Source organism: Mustelus asterias, chromosome 1 (genome assembly GCF_964213995.1).
Source record: "Mustelus asterias chromosome 1, sMusAst1.hap1.1, whole genome shotgun sequence".
NCBI lineage: Eukaryota > Metazoa > Chordata > Chondrichthyes > Carcharhiniformes > Triakidae > Mustelus > Mustelus asterias.
In genome coordinates, this window is record NC_135801.1 from 9,091,889 (window position 1) to 9,117,029 (window position 25,141).

Genomic DNA, 25,141 nt, shown 5'->3' on the forward strand with positions numbered 1-25,141 from the left:
TGTCCTCCAAAACAATGTATAAATTGCAGCGACGTATGCTTACCCTCTGTTCATGGATCCTTTGTGTTCTGATCAAAGAGCAAAGAGATCAAAGAATCCCTACAGTGCAGAAGAGGCCATTCGGCCCATCGGGTCTGCACCGCCTCTCTGACAGAGTATTTCACCCAGGCCTTCTTGTCCCACCCTATCCTTTTCACCCCACACATTTACCATGGCTAATCCATCTCACTTGGGATAGACAGCTTGGATACACAGGGGTAATTTATGATGTGGAGATGTGTCCAGTTTTGAGTTCTGAGGGGGTCGCTTTTGCCTTACCGCTTTAGGGATTGGAAATGAGGATTGTGGGGAGTTCTATAATAGATGAGTGATCCACTCCACCAGTTTACCTCCTGTCCCCACAGCCACACCCACAGGCATGATGCAGTGAAAATGATCCTCCTCTATGTTGCCTCCGCTCCACGTGTCTCTCCTCTTGTTGCAACACGGACAATGCAATGAAATGCCCCGGAGCAGAATTTATGGGCAGTAGTGGAGATTGGTTATTTGGGCATAGTGGATCTGATTGGCAAACTACACATCAAGCTAATTCACGGCACCATGGTGGCACAGTGGTTAGCACTTGCCAGGGACCTGGGTTCGATTCCAGCCTCGGGTTCTCTCGTTTCCTCCTACACTCTAAAGATGTGCGTGTTAAGTGGATTGGCGATGATACATTGCGCCTTAGTGTCAAGGGGGCGAGCAGGGTAAATACGCGGGGTTACAGGGATAGGGCCTGGGTTGAGTTGTTGGTGCAGACTCGATGGGCCAAATGGCCTCCTTCTGCACTGTAGGGATTCTATGATTCAGATTTAGTCTCAGAGACAGGGTTGATCAAAACGGGAACATGGGCAGGTGCTTTAACAACAGGTAAGGTAAAGACGCCATAGTCCCAGGTGACCATAAGCTGCTCTCCCCTTTAAGGGGGAGAGCTGACTATTGATGATTTAACCTGAGAGTCACCACACCTCAGGCAAGGGGCAAGGTTGAGAAGGTAGGGCCTTCACTCTCTGTGTGGAGTTTGCACGTTCTCCCCGTGTTTGCGTGGGTTTCCTCTGGGTGCTCCAGTTTCCTCAGCCGGTGCAGGAATTGAACCCACGCTGTTGGCATCGCTCCGCATCACTAACCAGCCACCCAGACAACTGAGCTAAATCGAACCCTTTCAACAACAACAGTATCAATAACTTAGAATTATACAGTGCCCTTAAGGTAGTCCAACATGGCAAAGTTCTTCATCGGAACATTTTCATTATCAAGCCAAACAAGCAGATATTAAAGGGAGTGACCAAACTCTTGATCAAATAGTCAGGTTGTTAAGGAACATCTTAAAACAGAAGGGAGATGGTGAGGCTGTCAGCTTGGATTGTGTTTGTCTCTCTAGTGGGGTCTGTGAATTGGATTCAATTTGAATTTGGTGTTTGGAGAAAGCAAGGAGATGGATACGGGTCTGTCCGCTCCACTTTGCGCATTGGCTTTGTAACTTTTAAGAATGGGGTAAAAATGAAAAGTAAATGAATTAAAGAACTTATAGGCCCAGGGATAAGAACAAAGAACAAAGAATAATACAGCACAGGAACAGGCCCTTCGGCCTCCAAGCCCGTGCTGCTCCCTGGTCCAAACTAGACCATTCTTTTGTATCCCTCCATTCCCACTCCGTTCATATGGCTATCTAGATAAGTCTTAAACGTTCCCAGTGTGTCCGCCTCCACCACCTTGCCTGGCAGCGCATTCCAGGCCCCCACCACCCTCTGTGTAAAATATGTCCTTCTGATATCTGTGTTAAACCTCGCCCCCTTCACCTTGAACCTATGACCCCTCGTGAACGTCACCACCGACCTGGGGAAAAGCTTCCCACCATTCACCCTATCTATGCCTTTCATAATTTTATACACCTCTATTAAGTCTCCCCTCATCCTCAAAGCATTGGCCGCCAATCGTGAAGCGATGCTTGGGGATGTGCGAGAGGCCTGATTTGCAGGAAGACATAGATCTTTGAGGTTTGTAGGACTGGAGGAGGTTATAGAGATAAGGAAATGCGAGGTGCTGGAGAAAATTGTGCACCAGAATGGGAACCTTAAAATACTAGGCATTGCCTGATTGGGAGCCAATGTGAGTCAGCAAGCACAGCAAGGATGCGGGAGGGAGCACACTGGAAGACCAGACAGAAGGAACAAAGACCCGGATGGTGACACAATGGTTAGCACTGCTGCCTCACAGTGCCAGGGACCTGGGTTCAATTCCCAGTTTGGGTCACTCTCTGTGTGGAGCCTGCACATTCTCTCCATGTCTGCGTGGGTTTCCTCCGGGTGCTCCAGTTTTCTCCCACATTCTGAAAGATGTGCTGGTTAGGTGCATTGACCCGAACAGGCGCCGGAGTGTGGCGACTAGGGGAATTTCACAGTAACTTCATTGCAGTTTTAATGTGAGCCTTACTTGTGACTAATAAATAAACTTTAAGATGAGGTATCCGTGGCAGGTAGGACCAATCCTCCCAGTATTTCCATGATTATGTATAAAGAACATTCACAGTGCAAACAAATGCTTCTGTAGGGTTGAATTAGGCTTCTTTTTGGGAAAAAGACCAGCGTTTATTTTGAACTGCAGAATAAAAAAATGGGATATTTAAAGCTTCATAGCTTGTGGCCCAAAGTAAGAATTTATGCTTACCCATTCTCACTTTATTTCTGTTGCCCTATTTCAGAACTGCAATGATATCCCTGACAGCAGTATGAGAGGCACAGTGAGTTATATTGGTGATATACCATTAAGGAGCCAGTTGTTCCTATTTCCAACCATGTTGCATGCTGGTGGGTGCTCTTGGTTGGTTGGAATGCTGTACCTGTCTGGCTGCTGATTGTGGTTTCTCGTGATGTCGGACTATTTGTTCTGGCCTTTGCTTTCTGCATTGGCGATTCCAATGTCCTCCAGTGCCACATACCTTGCGTGTAGCATCAAAAGCTGGGCACGAGTACAAGTGGTAGTCAAGTTGGGTTTATGTCACACTATCAGTAATCCCCACAGCTTGCCTCCTGGACTTGCTGGCTGTCCTGTCTGGAGACAATACACGTCTCTTTAACCTGTGCTTAATGCTCCCTCCACTCACATTGTCTGTATCTTTAAGACCTGGTTGGCTGTAGAGATTTGCATTCTAATCAGTATTCTGTAACTTGATTTTGTGTCTCTGTGCCCTGTTTGAGAGCAGATTTCCACTCCATCTGACGAAGGAGCAGCGCTCCGAAAGCTAATGGTATTTGCTACCAAATATACCTGTTGGACTTTAACCTGGTGTTGTTAAAACTCTTACAAGTACAAGCACATTCCTTACCAAGTTTGCTTGGATTGGCGATCATGCCAATGGTGGACGAATGTCTATCCAGTAGCATGGCTTTGTATTTGTGCCTGCTCTGTAGTAGTGCTTCCACTGTGTAACCTTTGTCTAACTCCAAGATACCTATATAGAATGCTTCTGTTGGGGTAAATGCTATCACAAGCTCAATTATTCTGTGGGCGAGCTCTGATGAACAAAGCATCGTAGCTGTGAGGGACAGCTCGGTGGATAGGATATTGGTATGTAGATAGGCTGGAAAATTGGGCGGAGATCCTGGATTCAGGATTCAATCCTGGACCGGGGAGCGGCGTGGGCTTGGAGGGCCGAAGGGCCTGTTCCTGTGCTGTATTGTTCTTTGTTCTTTTGTTTGTTCTTTGATGCCATGAAGTCTCAATTACACCCCTTGCATCTGCTTGTGAATTGGTCAATTGTCTGTTGGCTGTTGTTGTCTAAAAGATATAAATTCCAAGTGGAGAACTTGGAAATTGAAGATTAGTCATTTTATTAAGTTTATTTGTCTATTGTCACAAGTAGGTTTATATTAACACTGCAACGAGGTTACTGTGAAAATCCCCATCAAACCTCACGGTATCACGTTTCTGTAGAACAAGTGTTTCTGGTTGGTGACTTAACTGGAAAGAAATAAAAACTGCTCAAACCATTTAAATCATTTCTTCACCGTGGTTTTGTACACTATCTGAGGGTCAGGTAAGGTAGGCTTGATTAACAGGCCAGCTATTCTGTCCCACACAGTATTACTCATTTTCTGGGGCTGTTGAAGACTACTCCATTAAGGCTGATGACTATGTTTAGTCAACACCTCAGTTATCATTTTGACTGACAGGATGGGGAGAGCTGAACTAGAGGGGTATTTAGTCTTTTTCTGTCTAGCAGTGCTTATGTTTCTCTGAACACAGTCTAAGAATAAGGGGTAAGCCATTCAGGACTGAGATGAGGAAGAACTTCTTCACTCAGAGAGTTGCAAACCTGTGGAATTCTCTACCACAGAAAGCTGTTGGGGCCAGTTCATTAGATATGTTCAAGAGGGAGCTGGAGGTGGCCCTTGCGGCTAAAAGGATCGAGGGGTATGGAGAGAAAGTGGGAGTGGGATACTGAAAGTACATGCTCAGCCCTGATCATATTGAATGGTGGTGCAGGCTTGAAGGGCCGAATGGCCTACTCCAGCACCTATTTTCTATGTTTCTAACACATACATATAGATTGTGCATTTGGGATCAGGAGCAAGCTGTATGCATGGTTTGGACATCCAGTAACACAATGGCCTTCAAGAATATTGGAGATAGGCTGACACAAAATTAAATGCCATGATTGCCATTAGGGTAGTGAACAGTCTCGCAGATAGTTGGATGCATTAGGTTATAGAATTAGACCATAAGACCATAAGATACAGGAGCTGAACTAGGCCAATCAGCCCATCAAGTCTGCTCCGCCATTCAATCATGGCTGATATTTTTCTCTTCCCCATTCTCCTGCCTTTTCCCCATAACCCCTGATCCCCTTATTAATCAAGAACCTATCTATCTCTGTCTTAACGACACTCAGTGACCCGGCCTCCACAGCCTTCTGCGGCAAAGAGTTCCACAGATTTACCACTCTCTGGCTGAAGAAATTCCTCCTCATCTCTGTTTTAAAGGATCGTCCCTTGAGCCTGAGGTTGTGCCCTCTGGTTCTAGCTTTTCCTACGAGTGGAAACATCCCCTCCACGTCCACTCTATCCAGGCCTCGTAGCATCCTGTAAGTTTCAATAAGTTGCCCCCTCATCCTTCTAAACTCCAACGAGTACAGAACCAGAGTCCTCAACTGTTCCTCGTACGACAAGCTCTTCATTCCAGGGATCATTCTTGTGAACCTCCTCTAGACCCTTTCCAAGGCCAGCACATCCTTCCTTAGATATGGGGCCCAAAACTGTTCACAATACTCCAAATGGAGTTGCAGGTTGGTGGAATGGAATAATTATATCACACCTTTCATAACCTCAAGATACCGAAGGAGTAAGTATTTTTGAATTTCATTCACTGTTTTCATAGAGTCATAGAATTTCTACAATGCAGAAGAGACCATTTGGCCCATTGGGTCTGCACCGACTGACAGAATATCTTATCCAGGCCCTCTGCCCCGCCCTATCCCTATAACCCCACCCATTTACCATGGCTAATCCATCTAACCTAGATGCTGAGGGGCAATTCAGCATGGCCAATCCGCCCAACCTGCCCATCTTTGGACTGTGGGAGGAAACCGGAGCATCCTGAGGAAACCCATGCAAACACAGGGAGAACGTGCAAACTCCGCACAGTCGCCCAAGGCCAGAATCGAACCCCGGTCCTGGGAGCTGTGAGGCAGTAGTGCTAACCACTGCGCCACCCTACAAATGGGACTGAGAACATGGGCTAATTCAGCCATTCATGTATCCATCCATAACGCTCCGCATTTTGGGAGGAAAACATATTGCCTTGCGTGAGGCAAAGTGGCTGTAGGTACATGATGTCTGGGGTCATCATCATGTGACTCGAGATAATTATGTCAGCTAATTCCTTTGTTTTCTCTCTCCTCTCACCTGAGCTATCCAGTAAACAAACATTTGATGCGCCTGAAAATTACTTTTGGTTCGCTTGTTACTTGATGTATGTAAATGATGTTCATGTCCTTTAGAATGATTCACGGATATGTCTACTATTTTAAAAAAACATGGTGGCAGAGTAGTTAGCATTGCTGCCTCACAGCGCCAGGGAGCCGGGTTCGATTCCCGGCTTGGGTGACTGTCCGTCCAGAGTCTGCACGTTCTCCCCGTGTCTGCGTGGGTTTCCTCCGGGTGCTCGGTTTCCTCCCACAGTCCAAAGATGTGTGGATTAGGTGAATTAGCCATGCTAAATTGTCCCTGAGTGGCAGGAAGATTAGCAGTGTAAATATATGGGGTCACGGGGATAGGGCCTGGGTGGAATTGTTGTCGGTGCAAGCCCGATGGACTGAATGGCCTCCTTTGGCACTCGAGGGATCATATGATTCTATGAAGTACTGACACACATATCATACAAATATAGAAACTAGAAGCAGGAGTAGGCCATTCGGCCCTTCAAACCTGCTCTGCCATTCATCTTGATCGTGGCTGACCATCGAATTCAATATCCTGATGCCCCCTTTCCCCCATATCCCTTGATCCCTTCAGCCCCAAGAGCTATATCTAATTTCTTCTTGAAATCAGACAACATTTTGGCCTCAACTACATTCTGTGCAAGTGAATTCCACATATTCACCACTCTCTGGGTGAAGAAAGTTCTCCTCACCTCAGTTCTAAAAGGTTTTTACTCCTTATCCTCAAACTGTGACCCCTGGTTCTGGAATCACATGGAATAAGTGCAATAGAGCTGCTTGGGGTGGCATCTGCTTTTCACAGAGGAAGATAATGAAGATATTACCTTGGTAAACCATGCTCTGTCACTTGTGACTTGGATCAGTGCTCTGCTGGTTCGAATTATTTACCTTTTTTTATATACTGGAGCTGAGAAGGATCCAGTAGCATAAATGGTTCAAGCCAGTGACCAACCTTGTGAAGGGCCTGATTCTACCAAAACTTCGCACCCGAAAACGGGCGCGAAATCGTGGTAAAGTTGGGCGTCGGGCCTATACCGCGATCTGCACCCGATTCCGAGCAGATTGCGGCTTTACCAACACCCGATTCAGGCGCAGGTCCGGCACGCGCCCGAATCGGGCGGCCCGACGATTTAAATGCATTTGCATGCATTTAAATCGACTTAATGAACCGCGCGCCCAACTGTACCGCCAAATCCCACTTTACCGTCTTCTGGCCCATTCCGCGTCCGCACTGTTACCGACCTGCAAAATAAAAGTCTGAAGTCGCCGCTGCAGCCTCCGAAGAGCGGGGTCAGAGACTGCAACAGCTCCCTGACCCAGGTCATCCTCTGGTCGGGGCGGGAGGGGGGTGGGAGGAGGAGAGGGGGTGTGACCGATCATCCCCTGGGGGGAAGGGGAGGGGGTGTGACGTCTCATCCCCTGGGAGGGGGGGATTGTGACGTCTCATCCCCTGAGGGGGAGGTTGAGAGGGGAGGGGGTGTGATGTCTCATCCCCTGGGGGGGGGGAGGAGAGCCACAGCCATGTCTCCCGCTCTCTCGCACCTGCAGGGAAGAGTAATCTGTGGCTGGTAGTGAACCAGTGATGGTGCCAGGAGGGATCGGCCGCAGACAGGCAGCGGAACCCCCCCGACCAGAGTATGAAACGTCACACCCCCTCTCCACCCACCCCCCCCAGGGGATGATCGGTCACACCCCCTCTCCACCCCCCCCCCCCCCCCCCCCAGGGGATGATACGTCACACCCCACCCCCTCTCCACCCGCCACCCCCCTCCCACCCCTCCCCCCCCCCCCCCTCCCCGACCAGAGGATGAATGTTAGAGAGCCGCTCTCTCCGCTTTTTGCTTTTTCTTTCGTGCCTGGGCGCACGCTGTCAGATTTGTTTTGAACTGCACATGCGCAGTTCAGAGCTCCGATCGGTCCGCCAGCGCTAAGCCCCGCCCACAGCGCGGATCGGGCCGGAGCCGGCAAAACACGTATGTGCGCGCTGTAAAGAGGATTCCAGGCGCGGATCTATTTGACGCCCAGATCCGGCACTTAGACTCAAAATGGTAAAACTCCCCCCGAAGACTGGTGCTGTATGTGTGGCTCAGAGGTAACAAATAAATCAACTATCATTTAATAAGTCATCGAGAGAGTATATTATATAGAATTTTATTAAATACAGTTCTTTCTGAACATGGGATTCACAATTTTAAAAGCATTTTGTAGAATTTAATTCGGACAGTCTGTTTGTAGTTGTATTTGACATCAAAAGCTCAAAATTGACCATCCCTATTTTCCTTTGACAATGTCATCATTAACTGCGAACAAACGGTGCAAAGTAATATAGAAGGATGCCAAACACCAATTTTAAGAATTTAAGTTATGAGGTAAAATAATAAAAATCTAATGTCAGGAGTAGAAATAAAGTGAAGGCAATCACAATTACTCCAAAAACAGACACAGCTTGTTAAAAATGATAAATGCATTGTCAACATCATTTTCTTTTCACATTTAATGAATAATTACCCTCCCCTGTAATTGTTCCTTTTTTTATGCCTTTGATATTATATTGCACGTAACTAAAAGAAAATCCATCGTCAAAATAATTACTTACAAGGAAGAAATGGTTCTCATAGAATACATGATTTCTTTTCTCACCTAAAAAATATACAACTACAATCAAACCCAGTGACCGAGTCAGATATCTCAACTGTCCCAGTGGCACTGATTAAACTCCTATTCAATTATCTTAAACAACCACTTGAATCACTTATTTAAAGTCTTTTCTTTGCTCCTGTACATTAGAAATGTACAGCCTATCTACTGTTCTTCGTCCAAGTGCATTTTTTAGGGCATCCCAAACCGTAAGAGTAGGCCCAAAATAATATTTTGACCCTCAGTGATAAGGGAGTGTAGTTTTATTACCAGCTCCTGTCCTATTAACACGATATAAGTCTTTCAATTCTGTTCCTTATACAGGCTGAATTCATCAGCTTTTGCTTTTGACAAAAAAAATTCAAAGTTCAGATTTATCGATTTTATGGTACAGTTACTTAAGAGTTGCCAGATCAAGCTGCGAACCACCCTTCCTACTTTACTCTCTCTCTCCCCCCCCATCCCCCTGAACAATTCTGAGTTTTTAAAGTCTGAGAGATAGCTAAAAAATGCATTTGTCTTGTAAATGCAATGCTTTTAATGCAACAAGCAAATGGCAGATTCCTTTGCTCTGCACGAGGCAGGTTAATTCACCCATTCCCTACCCCACACCTCCTCGCATCCCATTACTAGGAATTCAGGAGGCCTTAATAATTTTGCCACTTAAGAGTCCATCGAAATAAGACCACTGTACCTCCAAATTGAAGAGGTATCAATAAAGTGTTCCTTGGAAACTGCCAGGCTGACTTGTTTGCTCATCTCAGTTCCCACCCCAAGATGAGACTTGAATCTGCCACGCCACCGTCACTGATGAAAAGCATGCATTAACACACAGACTGAAAAATATACAACATCCTTTAGGGACTTGTTTATATCTTATTTTATGCAGAACACTAGTCGGCTCCTTTATTCCAACCAAAGAGCCTCACGTAATGAGCTGAATGGTGTGAAACTGCTACAGTTCCAGCTTTTTATCCCCCCCCTCCACCCACCCACCCACCAACCACCAAATTGGAAAGAAATACATTGCAAGAAAAATAAATCTTAATTTGCGTAACAGAGCAGTGACCATCATAATCAGCAGCGGTCTTGAAATATCGACACAAAGATCCCCAATCCCAGCCCGCAAAAATGTCAGTATATACCATATGAAACAGGTTCAATTCCAAAAATGTACACTTACAGTATTTACTGATCTCGTAAGACATTATAAGTGTGCTTTAGCAGTAATGTATTCAAAACAGGCGTGCCACCAGAATAACATGTCAGGTATGCTACATTTCGCCCCCCCCCTCCCCCACAAAAGGGTAGTGCATTTAATCCTTTGAGCACTGTATTTTAATTTTGTTTTTTTCCTCATAGCAGATTTCGTCACATCCTGCTGCATTATTTTTCTTCTTCTGGAGAATTACATTCCTTATGCTGTGATCTCAATCGAGTTTTAGTATCATTATCAAATTTTTCAATATGTGCTATCCCCACCAACTGGCTCTCAAAGTGAGAGAGGTCTGCCCACGGTATCAATATCAGGATTGTATTAAAGTGTTTTTCATGATCTTAGGACATCTCAATGCACTTTCCAGGCACAAAAAACAGTATTTTTGGAGGGGAGTTATTCTTGTAATGGAGAAAACAAGAAAGACAATCCCATCGAGGTCCCAGAGTGACATAGGATGTCGGATAAATCACTGGCCAGGATTCAAAGAGTGCCTTTGAGTCTCATGCATTGACCAGGAAGGATGGATAGGGCCTTGGTTTAACATCCCATCCAAATGACAGTGCTCCCAGCAGTGCAGCACTCGCTCAGTCATGCAGTGCTGTGTCCACCTGGACTACGTGCTCAGCTCTCTAAAATGTGGCTTGAGACCATGACCCTCTGGCTCAGAGGCGAGAGTGCTTACACCAGCGACCCAGACAAGCCTGACACCATCAATAAAGTGGATCCGTATTAGCTAGCATTATGGCTCAGCTGTGGAAGATTAGTGTCAAATTCAAATGCAGTGGACTTGGAACTTCATTAGTTTTCCAATCTCAGTTGACTCATGATCCTTCTGTCTCCCTCAGTGCTGCAGGGTTCCCTCTGATGCGTAAGAGTTCATGTTGTGTAACCAACACAATGCTCTATTAAGCAGAGGCACAAAGCTCTTTAGGGAAAAAATGAGGACTTCAGCTGGTGTCTTTGACTCAGATGACTTTCGCCACCAATGAAGAATGCACGCTAATGGCATGGTCTGGTATTTTGGGATCTGGTCACAGGGAGGCTGAATTCCCTTTCAATTCCCCCCGCCCCCCCATTAAAAGCATCAATGAGTTGCTGGTCTGTATGAAAATTAAAACAATAGAACCATTGAATCCCTGCAGTGCACAAAGAGGTCATCTGGTCCATCAAGTCTGCACTGACTCTCCAAAAGAGCAACCCACCTCGGCCCCTCCCTCCACCCTATCGCTGTAACTCCACACATATACCATGGCCAATCCACCTAACCTGCACATCATTGGACACTAAGGGGTAATTTAGCATGGCCAATCCACCTAACCTGTACATCATTGGACACTAAGGGGTAATTTAGCATGGCCAATCCACCTAACCTGCACATCTTTGGACACTAAGGGACAATTTAGCATGGCCAATCCACCTAACCTGCACATCTTTGGACACTAAGGGACAATTTAGCATGGCCAATACACCTAACCTGCACATCTTGGACAGCGGGAGGAAATTCGAGTACCTGGAGCAAAGACATGGGGAGAATGTGTAAACTCCACGAAAGAAAGTTCTCCTCATATGAAACTTGTGTTGTCTGCCTGAATTTGATATAGTAAATATGAATAGCAGCAAATGATGTTGCATTTTGCAAATTTAGAGCAACCGCGTGTGTGCACATCTCACACTTAGGAGGTTCTCATTATTACCCAATGTGCCACAATGTATTCGGGGCAGATTTGACACTAATAGGATCTGGCATGATTATATTGTTTAGTAATCTGAAAGGGTTATTGTCATCATTAGATAGCACAGAGGCTTCAACTCCATCAGCCTGGGTTGGATTGCTACTGTGCTATCCACTCTCTCATTTAAAACAGTCACGATGATCTGCAAACTGGCAAATTAATTTAGTACTCAAAGCATTAATTGACCATTTGACATTTAGACAACAATTGGGTTCAGTGGAAAAGACTGAATAACAGTACAGCATAGCATCAAAATTCAAACTGATCAGAACTAACCGGGAAATAACTGCAGCCAACATTAATGAGCAAATGCTTCGTGTGTATTATTTCTCGATTTAAACTGAGATGTTTAACTGGGTTAATGCCTCTGTTAAGAGAATGAATAGATATTAGAATAGATAGAATGAATAAGATAAAGAATATCACGTAAACACATGAAGCAATTTTCTGCTAATGTCGCCGGCTGTAACTTCTGGGCTCCAAGCCTACTCAGTTGCAATAAAAAAAAGGGGTTTAATTTTGGGCGATATCGGATAAACTGACCGTTGGAGACACCTTGACTGAATTGATTTTCCATCAAAGTCAAAGAGATGGGAGAATCAGACAGGCTGACAATATGCAAAATCGCCCAAATTTAAAATGACCCATAGATGTACAAGCAAAGCTGCTTGTAGCTTCATCTGACCTAATGCCTTCTCCAAGACACTTGCAGTATTTATGGGATATTTTAAACAACCATTGAACTCCATCACTGTTGGACCCAGTGCCATTCCCTTCTTTTAATGGGAACATTAAAAGTTACTGGAGTCAGGGAATCACCAAATCGGACAAAGGAATCTATGCAATCAAAAAACGCTGCAGTCCATTGGAGAAATTGGAGACCACCATGTGGAGTTTTACATTTCAATTCAATTGTTTTCAGGCAGGTTTTACAGGATTAACAGATTATATAATTAAGGTCAAATCTTGTATCGACTTCAATCTAAATTATAGCCCAGTGATTTAGAGTTACGTAGACTGGGGTTACACAATAACCTCCACAGGGGCCTTCCAAATGGACAGCACATGGGGAAAGGGGAGGCCTTTCAACAGTGATGGCAAGTTCTCAATTCACCCTTTCTCTCATCTTCCCCGAAGGTGTCCGGGAGCCGTGATGGGAAAGGAAAATAGTCAACTATTAAATCATGGAGTAAACGCTACGCTGTAGCAGCCACCTCAGAACTCAGTCCCTGTGTGACAGGCTGTTGACTACATTCAACGCAAGTTCATAGAAATTGAATTTGAACTTCTGAACTGAAGTCCACCTTTCGAAATAAGCAAAACGACCTCTGCATTAGATAATTGGTTGTACAACTGATTTACCTCTCCCTGCCTTTCCACAATGAGGAGGCAGGAGGAAGTAAAATATGGGACATTAGTGGTGGAAATTGGTTTACAGTCAATTGCTGATATTTTGCATTCTATCTATTAGTTGCTGTTATATATTTTTGTGGAGAATATTGCTGTTTGTTTTCCATTTACTGCATCTTGTGCCGTACAAGTAAAGATATATAAAATGTAATACCATTTTCTATGAAATATATAAATCAGTACAAATTCACCTGTACTAAATCTTCGTTAAAGAAATAATTTTAGGCTTCATTGCTATAAAACATTAACTTAGAGGAAAATAAGTCTGCAGTTACTGTAATAGGTCTTGTGTTTCTAAAACTGCCACAGAGAAATATCTGGTGTGATCTGAAGCAACACCATTGGCAGCAGAATCTGCGTTACTTGTATATCCAACATTAATAAGGCAACAATTATCGAGAAGGTATTCAACGTGGGTCATGGCCCACTTGCAAGTGTTTTGGCATCAGGTAAATGGATTAAGCCCAAGCTGAGCAAATATTGTTTGAGCCAGTTTGAGTACACTTCATTGAGCATTGTACTCAGGCAAACTGGATGCTCAGTGAGATTTTAGTTCAGTTTTTTTAATGAGGTTTTTGTCATCCACATTATAAGTTAGTGGTGAATATCTGTCCTTCTCAATTGACCGTTTAAAAAAAAATTACATTATCTGTTGCGATGCTGACCATCTTTGAGTCTTAACCATTTGAAAAAATGTCCATACTTGTTTCTTTATTGTGTTCAGCTTTACATTTAAGGTTTCCCTCTGCAGCGTCCCTTTTTTTGCAGTCTGTGTGAATAAATATCTCCCTATAACATGGTTAGCCCAGCGCTGTGTATTACTTTGATAGGTTTCCACCATATTGCTCTGATTTCAGGAACTGTGGAAGATTTTGTTTTAGTACAGATTTAATTTAGGCAACTAAACTAATTACTTGGCACAGCTGCACTCAGGTCTCCAGCTCTTGTTGGTGACTTATTATGATGTTGTTGCGTTGAGACAGAACACTACTCACTGTAATATAGGACAAACATGCAGTTACAATCTATTATTGCTATCTTGTGCCAGTCGCATTCAAGATTAAAGCCACTTCCCCGCAAAGTTGCACATGTCTTTGAGTCGCATCACGTCGATAATTTATTGAAGCGCTCTGCCGCATTTGAAGATACATTAAATGGCACAGTCGTATTGGGAACAGTAAAATTCATTTACTGGTTCACTTATCATGGCAGTGTCCACTAATATACAAGTCCTCTCCGTCTCCATCTCCCTCCACTGCCACCCACGCCCCAGCAGTTAAAACTGATACCACAACAATGAGTTTGATAGATTATACAGCTTGAAGATCAGTTCAGGCCAGACTCTGAGAAGCTTATATTTGACAACAGCAGCTGGTGACGTTGATAAAACATAAAAGCTGCTCAGTGTCCACCTTTCATTATACTTAAGCGTTATACTGAAGTAACGTAATACGTGAACTGCATTAAAATTACCCTGGCTATAATTTTGTGCAGTGTATATGCATGTGGGCATGCAAAGCTAAGACAATTTATGAGCCAAAGCCAGGTTGAGGAGGTGAAGGGTGGTGGAACATAAGAAAATAAGGAATAATAACAACCGTAGGCCATTTGGCCAATTAAGCCTGCTCTGCCATTCAATAAGATCTATGGATTCTACGGGGGGTGATTCTCCCATCCCCACGGGGTGGGGAGGGGGGTCTGTCTAACTGTGGGGGGTCTGCCTACCTGGGTGAAGGGGGCTCTGGCTCTCGTGGAGGGGGGTGGCAGGGGTCTGCTGGGGTGGGGGGATTGTCACTGCTGGAGCGGTGGGGCTGGAGATCAGGGTGCTCCTGGATGGGGGGGGGTGTGGGAGGTCAGGGCTAGTCTGGGAATGGTTGTGGGGGCCGCGATTGGGTTGTGTGGGGGGGTGGGGGGAGGGGGTTGGAGGGGCAGCACTGCGAGGGTCTCAGCCTGGCCAGCAATCTGCAGGCTGATAGTTTGTTGCCACTGCGCGTGCGCAGAGTTCCAAACTGTCAGACTCTGGCATGGATAGGCCCCACCCCCTCCCCGAGCTTTTAATGATATTCACAATGGTGCCCTCTGCAGTGCACAGAGTGTGGGGAGATTCGAGTCTGAACTCCCACTGAAAAAAAATCATGATTTACACCAGCTTTCCCGCCAATTCAACACTTAGAACTTTTTTGGGAGAAAACTATGATTCTATTCTATAATTCTACAATCAATGCTTATCTTCTGCCTCAACTCCACCTTCCTTACATTATCATCCCACCCCTTAATGTCCTTTGTAGATAGGCTGAATGATCCCCAGGAATGATTATACGCAATGACTGAGCATCCGCAACTTTCTGGAGTCGAGAATTCCAAAGACTCGCAGCCCTGGAATGGAATGAGTCATTGGGAAGATGGGTGTGAAATAAATTATAAAGGGGATCCAAGGATGACTGTTATACAAGCTTATTTATTAGTGTCACAAGTAGGCTTATGTTAACACTGCAATGAAGTTACTGTGAAAATCCCCGAGTCACCACACTCTGCCGCCTGTTCAGGTCCACTGAGGGAGAATTTAGCATGGCCGATGCACCTAACCAGCACGTCTTTCGGACTGTGGGAGGAAACTGGAGCACCCGGAGGAAACCCACGCAGACACAGGGAGAATGTGCAGACTCCGCACAGGTAGTGACCCAAGCCGGGAATCGAACTCAGGTCCCTGGCGCTGTGAGGCAGCAGTGTTAACCATTGTGCCACTGTGCAGCCGATTGGTTGGGTGACAGGAAAGGGAACAAAGAGAAAGGGTCGTAAGTATCGAAGAAATTAGATACAGTTCTTGGGGCTAAAAGTGTCCAGGGGTATGGGGGGAAGGCAGTATCAGGATAGTGAATCTGATGATCAGCCATGATCAAAATGAATGGCAGAGCAGTCTTGAAGGGCCGAATGGTCTACTCCTGCTTCTAGTTTCTATGTTTCTATTGTCTGAACAGTGATGCTATCCAATGAAATCAAGGGATCAGCAAAGGGCAAATGGGAAAATATAGAGGATCACGATGGTCAGATAAGGAGATCCAAAAAAACTATGGACACTGGGCGCAGTGACAAAATAAAATGTACATCAGGAATTGGCAGGAAATCTAGGAAGAAACTGAATTTGGAGCTGATAAACAGAAAAAATATGATATTGGAAAAGAGCGACAAGGAAAAGATGGAATGTGGTGTGATTGCCCTAACCCTAACCCACACTGATCTCTTTCAAAACAGGCTGGAATTTAACAAGTAACAAATGTTAATGTTGTCTTTTAAAAGAAAAGGGAGCAAGACATTATAGAACTATAGAATCCCTGCAGTGCAGAATGAGGCCACTCAGCCCATTGAGTCAGCACTGACTCTCCAAAAGAGCATCTTACCCAAATTCCCTAGCCCATAACCCCATGTGTTTTCCATGACCAATCCACCTAACCTGCACATCTTTGGACACAAAGGGGCAACTTAGCATGGCCAATCCACCTAACCAGCACGTCTTTCAAACAGTGGGAGGAAACTGGAGCATCTGGAGGAAACCCATGCAGACACGGGGAGAACGTGCAGACTCTGCACAGACAGTGACCCAAGGCCAGGAATCGAATCCGGGTCCCTGGCGTTGCGAGGCAGGAGTGCTAACCACTGTGCCACCGTGCCACCCATTAGCATGGGGAAGTGGGATTGGGAAGGTGGAGTGTGGTTTAGGGCAGGGAAATTTAGATATGGGAAGAGAGTGATTGGGGGAACACTGAACGCAGGTTTGGGGAAATGAAATTTGACAAGTAATCTAGCCTGTTGGAAATGCAAGTAAGCTGATCCCCTTTCCTCATTCGAATAAGCAATCAACCCCAGTCTATTGTCCTTCAGTGCCTCCCTCCAAACTCCTACAACCAAAAGCAAAGCACCACTGTATCGTATTGGCTGACTATGGAAACACGATAAGGTTAGGAGGCCTGGAGGAGCCTTGTGACTTGCTGGATTCATTGTACATGCAGCATGGCAGGAATATATAAAACTGAATGGACACATACAGCATGGTGGGGATGTATAAAACAGGAGTGGGTATATGCAGCATGGCAAGGATATGTAAAACTGGAGTGGGTACATACAGCAAGATGGGGATATGTAAAACTGGAGCAGGTCTATGTAGCATGGCAAGGATGTATAAAACTGGAGTGGCTATATGTAGCATGGCAGGGATATGTAAAGAGTGGGCACATTCGGCAGGGATGGGCGGCACGGTGGCACAGTGGTTCGCACTGCTGCTCACAGCACCAGGGACCCGGGTTCAATTCCAGCCTTGGGTCACTGTCTGTGTGAAGTTTGTACATTCTCCCCGTGTCTGCATGGGTTTCGTCCGGGTTCTCTGGTTTCCTCCCACAGTCTAATGATGTGCGGGTTTGGCCATGCTAAATTGCCCCTTAGTGTCAGGGGGACTAGCTAGGGTAAATGTATGGGGTTATGGGGATAGGGCCTGGGTGGGATTGTGGTCAGTGCAGACTTGATGGGTCGAATGGCCTCCTTTCTGCACTGTAGGGATTCTATGATTCTATGATATGTAAAACTGGAGTGGGTACATACGGCATGGCAGAGATATGTAAAGCAGGAGTGGGTACGTAACAGAATGAAGAAGAACATATTAAGCTGTAACATTTTGAACCATTTTGAACCAAACAAATAGAAAGCTACTTCTTGGCACTTCCTTTCTTTGAACCTACTGTGCCCTACTTAAGCTGTGAAGATGGAGCGGTTCCAATTAAAACCCACATCTTAAAAATAGCCATTTTCAGCAAAATAAAACGCAGTGAACCAGAGAGGAGGAGAAAATAAAAGAACTTGTATACATTTCCAACGTCCTGTTTAAAGGTAGAAAAAAATAATTAGCTTTCATTTTTTTCTTGCTCTGTTGCAGTAAAAATCGCCCATCTGAAAACAGGGCTTGAAATGTCAGGGAAATGGCTTTAACTGGACGGATTCCTTCTCCTTTATACATCCTCCTGCCCATATTATACTGGCACACTGCAGTTACGAACGACTCTTTCCATTCACCAACTACAAGAGATAGCACCTTACAACTTATCTTCTTGCCTTGTCAACATGAGCCCATGGAATTAGTAACAAAAATGAGCTGAGGTTTCTGATCACACGGCATGCCATCTTGAGAAAAATCTACATGTTTAGAAAATGCACAGTTAATTTTTAACATGCTTGCTTCGTCTAAAAGTAAATAGTTTCCACATACAAATGCATCTTATCTATTAAAACATTCATTTCTTTTTTTTCCCTTTTTTTTCCCCCCAAGAACTGGTGCAGAAACATACTCCTTAGTGGCACTAAATCGTACCACATTGATTCACGTGTAGTGAGGTTCTTCGTATGCTGGGTCCATTTACTGGCGAGCTTACATCGAATCGTACAGCATCGAAGGAGGCCATTCGACCCCTCACACCTGTGCTGGCTCTTTGAAAGAGCTATCCAATCAGTCCCACTCCTCTCCTCTTCCCCCAGTGAAAGATATCACCTCGGCTCAGTCAGATTAAGGTTCGCGTGGAAAATGGCTTTATCTTTTCTTTTTTTGGATAGAAACAGCAATGAAAAAGATCAGAGAGGAAAAGAAGTCTTGGAGAATGTAGGAGGCAGCAATAATAAAAGGCCTGGCGTGGGTTTCGGAAGGATTTTCCCCTCGGTACCTGGGTAACTTTCTGCAAGAAGATAAGCAGCTCCAGAGTTTTGTATCTTCGCCTGTCCTAGCCATCCTTCTGACCCAAAGCTTGCAAGTCAGAGGTATACAGACTGTGCTGGAGGAAAACATTCTTTCGGCTGTACATGTGCAAGGACAGAGGTCCACGAGGTGGCTGCCCAAGCCGGCCAACAAATACGGACTGCTGCCTGGGCACGGTGACCTGATCCTTCCGACCGTTTGTCAGTTCCAAAGCTTCTCCCGCATTGACCGAGGTCTTGATCTTATTCTGCGAAGAACTGCCGCAAGATCCGTTGCTCTGAACATTTTGCGTCAGTTCCGCAGAAGGGGTCCCGACCCCGCCATTTTTACACTGTACTGCTCGACCAACCTCTTGGACCTTTTGGTGGCGCCCAACAAACGCACTTGAAACTTGACACTTTTTACTATCACAAGCAGCTGCCTGACCAGGCAATGGATATTTACATGGGTCCTCGGTGGGAATAGGTACTAATCTTCTGTCCCTTGTGTTGAGAGTTTGGCTCACAGTTCTGTTTAGATATGTAGCCTGAGGCAAGAAAGAGAGGGAGAAATGAGTCAACAATGTAAAACAACACATTTCTGATCCACAATAGAAAGTACACACAACGCACTTTAATCCATCGCCTCTCCAAGATGTACTGCATCCTTGCCAACAAGTCTTCATTACTTGTTGCCAAAATGGCTTGCCCAAAACAATATTTATTATACATTGGAAAGAATAGAGGTCGTATCCTGGCTTAATTTGCAGCAGGCATACATCTTGTCTCGCGCAAGCAAACTTTTAATGGCTTTATAATGCGTCTGGGTTAATTCAATGTGTTTAACACTTGCCAGTAGGTCGTAGCTCAGTCGTAGCACGCTTGTCTCTGAGCCAGGTGGGTGGTGGATTCAAGACTCACTCCAGAGACATTGAAGACAAAAGCTCGGGTGACTTGCGTATTGTACTGTCCTAACTTGAACTGACTTTCAACCTGTTGTCAGGCTCTTGAAACCATCCCATAACATAAACGGGCCACTTCAGCAAGAGAACAAGGATGCTCTCAATCACTTGGTGTTGGGCTGTGGCGCACAAATTCTGTAAGCTGGGCAGTGCTACTGAAATTAGTTTCAGAGGAGCGCTGTCATTATCAATACTTCAGTCAACTTATCAAGTCGACGGAGTACATTATTTTACCTCTTTTGCCCTGCTGGAAGCCTCAATGATGTAGAGATGCCAGCGTTGGACTGGGGTGGGCACAGTAAGAAGTCTCACAACACCAGGTTAAAGTCCAACGGGTTTATTTGGAATCACAAGCTTTTGGAGCACTGCTCCTTCATCAGGTGATGAAGAAAAATACACTCACCTGATGAAGGAGCAGTGCTTCGAAAGCTCATGCTACCAAATAAACCTGTTGGACTTTAACCTGGTGTTGTGAGACTTCTTATGGAATCCTCAATGTTCTCTCGCCCATTTGCGCAATCATGTTTTCTACCCTCTTCGGGTAAGTAAAATATATTTTATAATCGTCAGAAATGGACTGACAGAGACATTAATATGATTAATCATTTTGATTGTTCCAACTGAACGAGTGAGTTTGTCATTAAATGATTGAACGCAGATCGTGGGTAGCACGGTGGCACAGTGGCTAGCACTGCTGCCTCACAACACTAGGAACCCAGATACGGACCCCCGGCTTGGGTCACTGTCTGCATGGAGTTTGTACATTCTCCCCGTGTCAGCGAGGGTTTCCTCCGGGTGCTCAGGTTTCCTCCCACACTCCAAAGATGCGCGGGTTAGGTTGTTTGGCCATGCTCAATTGCCCCTTAGTGTCGGAGGGGGACTGGCTAGAGTAAATGCATGGGGTCGTGGGGATGGGGCCTGGGTGGGATTGTGGTCGGTGCAGATGCGATGGGCCAAATGGCCTCCTTCAGCACTGTAGGATTCTATGATCGTGTCAAATATGGGGGGAAAAATCACCTGAGAATACTGCTTAAACTGAGGTGAGCAAATCCAACTTCACAAGGGTCACCTTTATGTATCAAAGGTATATCAAAGACCACGCCAACATCAGCCATGACCTTATTGAATGGTGAAGCAGGCTCGAAGGGCCGAATGTCCGACTCCAGCTCCTATGTCCTCTGTTTCTTGACCTGACTGAAGTGCTCGACAGAGAGCTAGTCTGGACTTGATGGGCAAATGGCCTCCTTCCGTGCCAAAATGAATCTATAGCTTTCATATGATTTTAAACCATCCCTTTGTGTATTTACAAATAAACGCCTTTTGGTGACTAATGGCTGAATCCTACACTCATTAGAATCCCTGCAGTACAGAATTGGCCACTCCACCCATCGAGTCTGTACTGACAGCAATCCCACCCAGGCCGAATCCCACCCAGGCCCTATCCCCGTAACCCCAACTATTTACCCTGCTAATCCCCCTGACACTAAGGGGCAATTTAGCATGGCCAATCAACCTAACCTGCACATCTTTGGAGTGTGGGAAGAAACCGGAGCACCCGGAGGAAACCCACGCAGTCACGGGGAGAACGTGCAAACGCTACACAGACAGCGACCTGAGGCCGGAATTGAACCCAGGTCCTTGGCACTTCGAGGCAGCAGTGCTAACCACTGTGCCACCGTGCCGGCCTCCGTCCACGCAATCCCAACCCAGAGGCACTTCATTCAACCTCAACTGTGAAAATCCAGTGCTCAGAAACGCAATAAGCTTCTGTCAGAGATAAACTGATCCACAATGGAATACTCATAATTTCCCCCCTAAGCAGTCATATGCATAATGCAAAAATCACATCGCAAAAACTCATGAAGCCAGACCAGAAGAGAGCAAAGTAATGATCAGAACATAACAGAACACAAATCACCCTGACTGCATGGCAAAGCAGACTGTAAACAGAAGAGATATTAATACCATAATCACACTGCATGCCAAGTTCAGCTAATATTAGCATTTAAATATTGTTTAGCGTGTTGCAAATTAGTGCTGCTTTGGGTAATATATTGAAGGTTGAAAATATTTCTGATCGCCGGGAACCTTTGCGTGCAACCATTTGTTGTTACAATGTAAGGATTGTGGTATCTTCTCAGTCATTTTAACAGGCTTCTCCGTACTGGCAATTAGCACAGTTTTCATATCCATAGGCAAGGTGGCATGATTATCTTTCAGGCTGTTGGTTAACTCAGACCCTGAAGTTATGGCTGTCAGTATTGTCGATCCCTCTATCCCTCTTAAATATGCACCATGTTCACATTTATGGAGTCTCCAAGTAATTAGGTGAAGCCTATTTCTACAGCAATGGCAGCCTTCCATATAAATGTCATCACAAGTCAAGAACAAGGGGCCTTTTGAGGGGTGTCGGCACTGACAGGATTTGCCAGCACAAAAATTGAACCAAGAAGAGTATAAAAGCCTGGAAAGAAAAAAACAACAAAGCAATCAGTTTGACAGAGGTGCCTTTTACTGAGCTTTGCAATTCGTTCCAAGCTCCCTACGTTACTCTCTATATTACGAAGTGGGTTGAAACCCTCCCGTCAACATTCGCTGGACCACAGCGTAAGGCAGAATCCCTACAGTAGAGAAGAGGGTCTTTTGGCCCATCAAGTCTGCACCAACCACAATCCCACCCTATCCCCGTAACCCCACGTATTTACCCTGCTATTCTCCCTGACACTAAGGGGTAATTTAGCACGGCCAGTCCACACCTAACCTGCACATCTTTGGACTGTGCGAGGAAACCGGAGCACTCGGAGGAAACCCACGCAGACACGGGGAGAGCGTGCAAACTCCATACAGACAGTGACCCAAGCTGGGAATTGAACCCGGATTGCTGGCATTGTGAGGCAGCAGTGCTAACCACTGTGCCACCATGCCACCCCTGTTTCATGGGGTGGCATGGTGGCACTATGATCCCTCCCATATTGTATGAGATTCCAAAGTTACCTTCTCACAAAAATCCCTCTCTCGTGCCAATTCTGAAAGGTACCTGCCACCTTGCAAGGAGTTGGGGATAAACTGGGATTTTTAACCATGTTAGTGAGTCATCCTCTGTACAAAGCATTTCACTTCATGTACTGAATTAACAAGCTTTCCCTCACTTATATTAATTAATTGCTGGCTGCTTTAGATGTGTTGAAGGATTATTATGACAGTTGTGTCATGATTTTCAGATAATCCGGCATATTAAATCCTATTTTAATTACATGACTTATTTATTTTAATAAGGTTACAAAATTGCACACATCTTCTATTCTGTTTTTAGGCAGTAAAAAAAAAAATCATATTCAGCTGAGAATGTCCTCTGTTCAAAGGCTTCTACAAACATATAGGCCATGACAAACAGAAATGCAATGTTTGGGCCATACATTCTGCCCTGCAAAATGGTGATAGCTCACATATCACAGGACATGCACTTCCCACCCCATCTCTCCAAGGAGAAATGATATCATTCTTCGTTCAAAAAGAGATCATAGCCAATAATTTCCTCATAGCCACTTCTGTTCTATCACTGTAATGGGCCGGTCATTTAAAACTGAGCTGTGTAGAAATTTCTTCTCACATAGGGTGGTGAATCTCTGGAAATCTCTGCCCCAAAGATTATAGGAAGGACGTGAACACACTGGAGGGGGTGCAGAGGAGATTCACCAGGATTTTGCCTGGGAAGGAACACTTAAGTTATAAAGAGAGGTTGGACAGGCTTGAGTTGTTTTCTCTGGAGCAGAGAAGACTGAGGGGTGACCTGATTGAGGTGTTCAAGATTACGAGGGGCATGGACACAGTGGATAGGGAGCAGCTGTTCCCCTGAGTTGAAGGGTTAGTTACGAGGGGATGGAAGCTAAAAGTGAGGGGTGGGAGGTTTAGGGGGGAATTTGAGGAAAAACGTTTTTACCCAAAGAGTGGTGACTGTCTGGAATGCACTGAATGGGAGGGTGGTGGAGGCGGGATGCCTCACATCCTTTAAAAAGTACCTGGATGAGTACTTGGCACATCATAACATTCAAGGCTATGGACCAAGTGCTGGCAAGTGGGATTAGGTGGGCAGGTCAGGGCCTTTCATACATCGGTGCAGACCTGATGGGCCGAAGGGCCTCTTCTGCACTGTAGTATTCTGTGATTCTGTAAGACGGTGGTGGAGACTGGATCATTAGAAGTATTCAAACTGGAGGTGGATAAATATTTGATAGATCAAGGAATAGAGGGCTATGGGAAAATAGCACAGAAAAGGAAGTGAGGCCTGCATAGCTCAGCCATGATCGTATTTGCATCACTGTACATGATCAATTCCAACGTGGAGCCAACCTGTCTGGAAAACTCCAATAGAGCCAATTACCTTGTAGGAATATGGATGGAATTATCTCCTAGACCTTTCGGAGAATGGCAATCCCCTGGATTGGGTCTACGCATAAGATATAATCACCTCAGACACTGAACTCTCCCTGAGAAATGAATGAATCCACTCTAGCCATAACCGAGTCAAGTCAAAACCATTCACCTGGGATACACTGGTCATGACCATATTTAGATCACTGGTCAGTTGGAGAGAGAAGGTGATGTGGAAAGACATCTAAATCTTTTTGTGTTCAATTAACAGTTTTCCACAGACCAAACACAGATTCAGAAAATACACCAAAGTGGCAAAACCCTTTGTGTGGGCCTTGCTCTCTCTCTCTCCACAAATTTTGCATCTTAAATCCTGCCTGTTTTTGGCTATCAATATATGCTGCAGACAGAGATTTTGAAAAGAACTCAACCCAGCAGCTCTGATGGGCCTTAAAGCAGATATCCTGCGCCCCCCCCCCCCCCCCTCTCCCCCATCTTTCTGACCAAAAGCCAGCACAGTGCAAGTTACTGGGCTGAATGCTTGGCATGGTCCGCTCCCAGTGCTGGTTAAATCCCAACAGATTTGCAGGTGGCCATTTAGTGCACATTACTTGGCTTCTAAATGGTTGCTCTGACCAAGAAGGCAAGAAACTGCAAAGGGTTGTGAACAAAGCCCAGTCCATCAAGCAAACCAGTCTCTCCCTCATTGACTCCATGTACACTTCCTGCTGTGCAGAAAGAACTTAGTCTGAAAGTGAGAACTTTAAGAGTTATATGGGGCGAGATTTTCCAGCCTTTCGGCCACGTGTTTCCCGTCAGTGGGAGGTGGCGTGTTGTTTGCTCGCGGTGGGATTCTCTTGTCCTGCTGCTGTCAATGGGAATTCCCAAGTAGGGGTGTGCTGCCGGTGGGACTGGAGAACGGCTGGAAAATTCCGACCATCACCTTTAGTTCAAAAAAGGATTCTTGTTGTGCTTCCAGTGAAGTTACAGCAGCAGAACTGAAGGAGCTGTGAGGAAATTCTCGGGTATAATCCTTTTAGTTTAACTAAAAATAGTGTAACTTTTAGCCATATTGTGGAATGGGATGGATGACTCTCGGCTACACCAATTCATTACTGAT

General features: G+C 45.3%; 1 protein-coding gene across 3 annotated transcripts in view; it reads right to left on the reverse strand.

The window, feature by feature from the left end:
* Positions 1–18,281: 18,281 nt before the first annotated feature.
* The window catches only part of ccser1 (coiled-coil serine-rich protein 1), a 1,298,783-nt gene continuing 1,291,923 nt past the window's right edge, over positions 18,282–25,141 (reverse strand). For 2 of the 3 annotated variants that reach the window (XM_078209007.1, XM_078209017.1), the window contains exon 10: positions 18,288–19,236. In XM_078209007.1, the coding sequence (XP_078065133.1) occupies positions 18,736–19,236 (501 nt within the window). In that variant the 3' untranslated portion in view covers positions 18,288–18,735. Of the gene's footprint in view, positions 19,237–25,141 lie in introns of all 3 variants that reach the window. The other variant, XM_078209035.1, reaches the window with a different exon arrangement.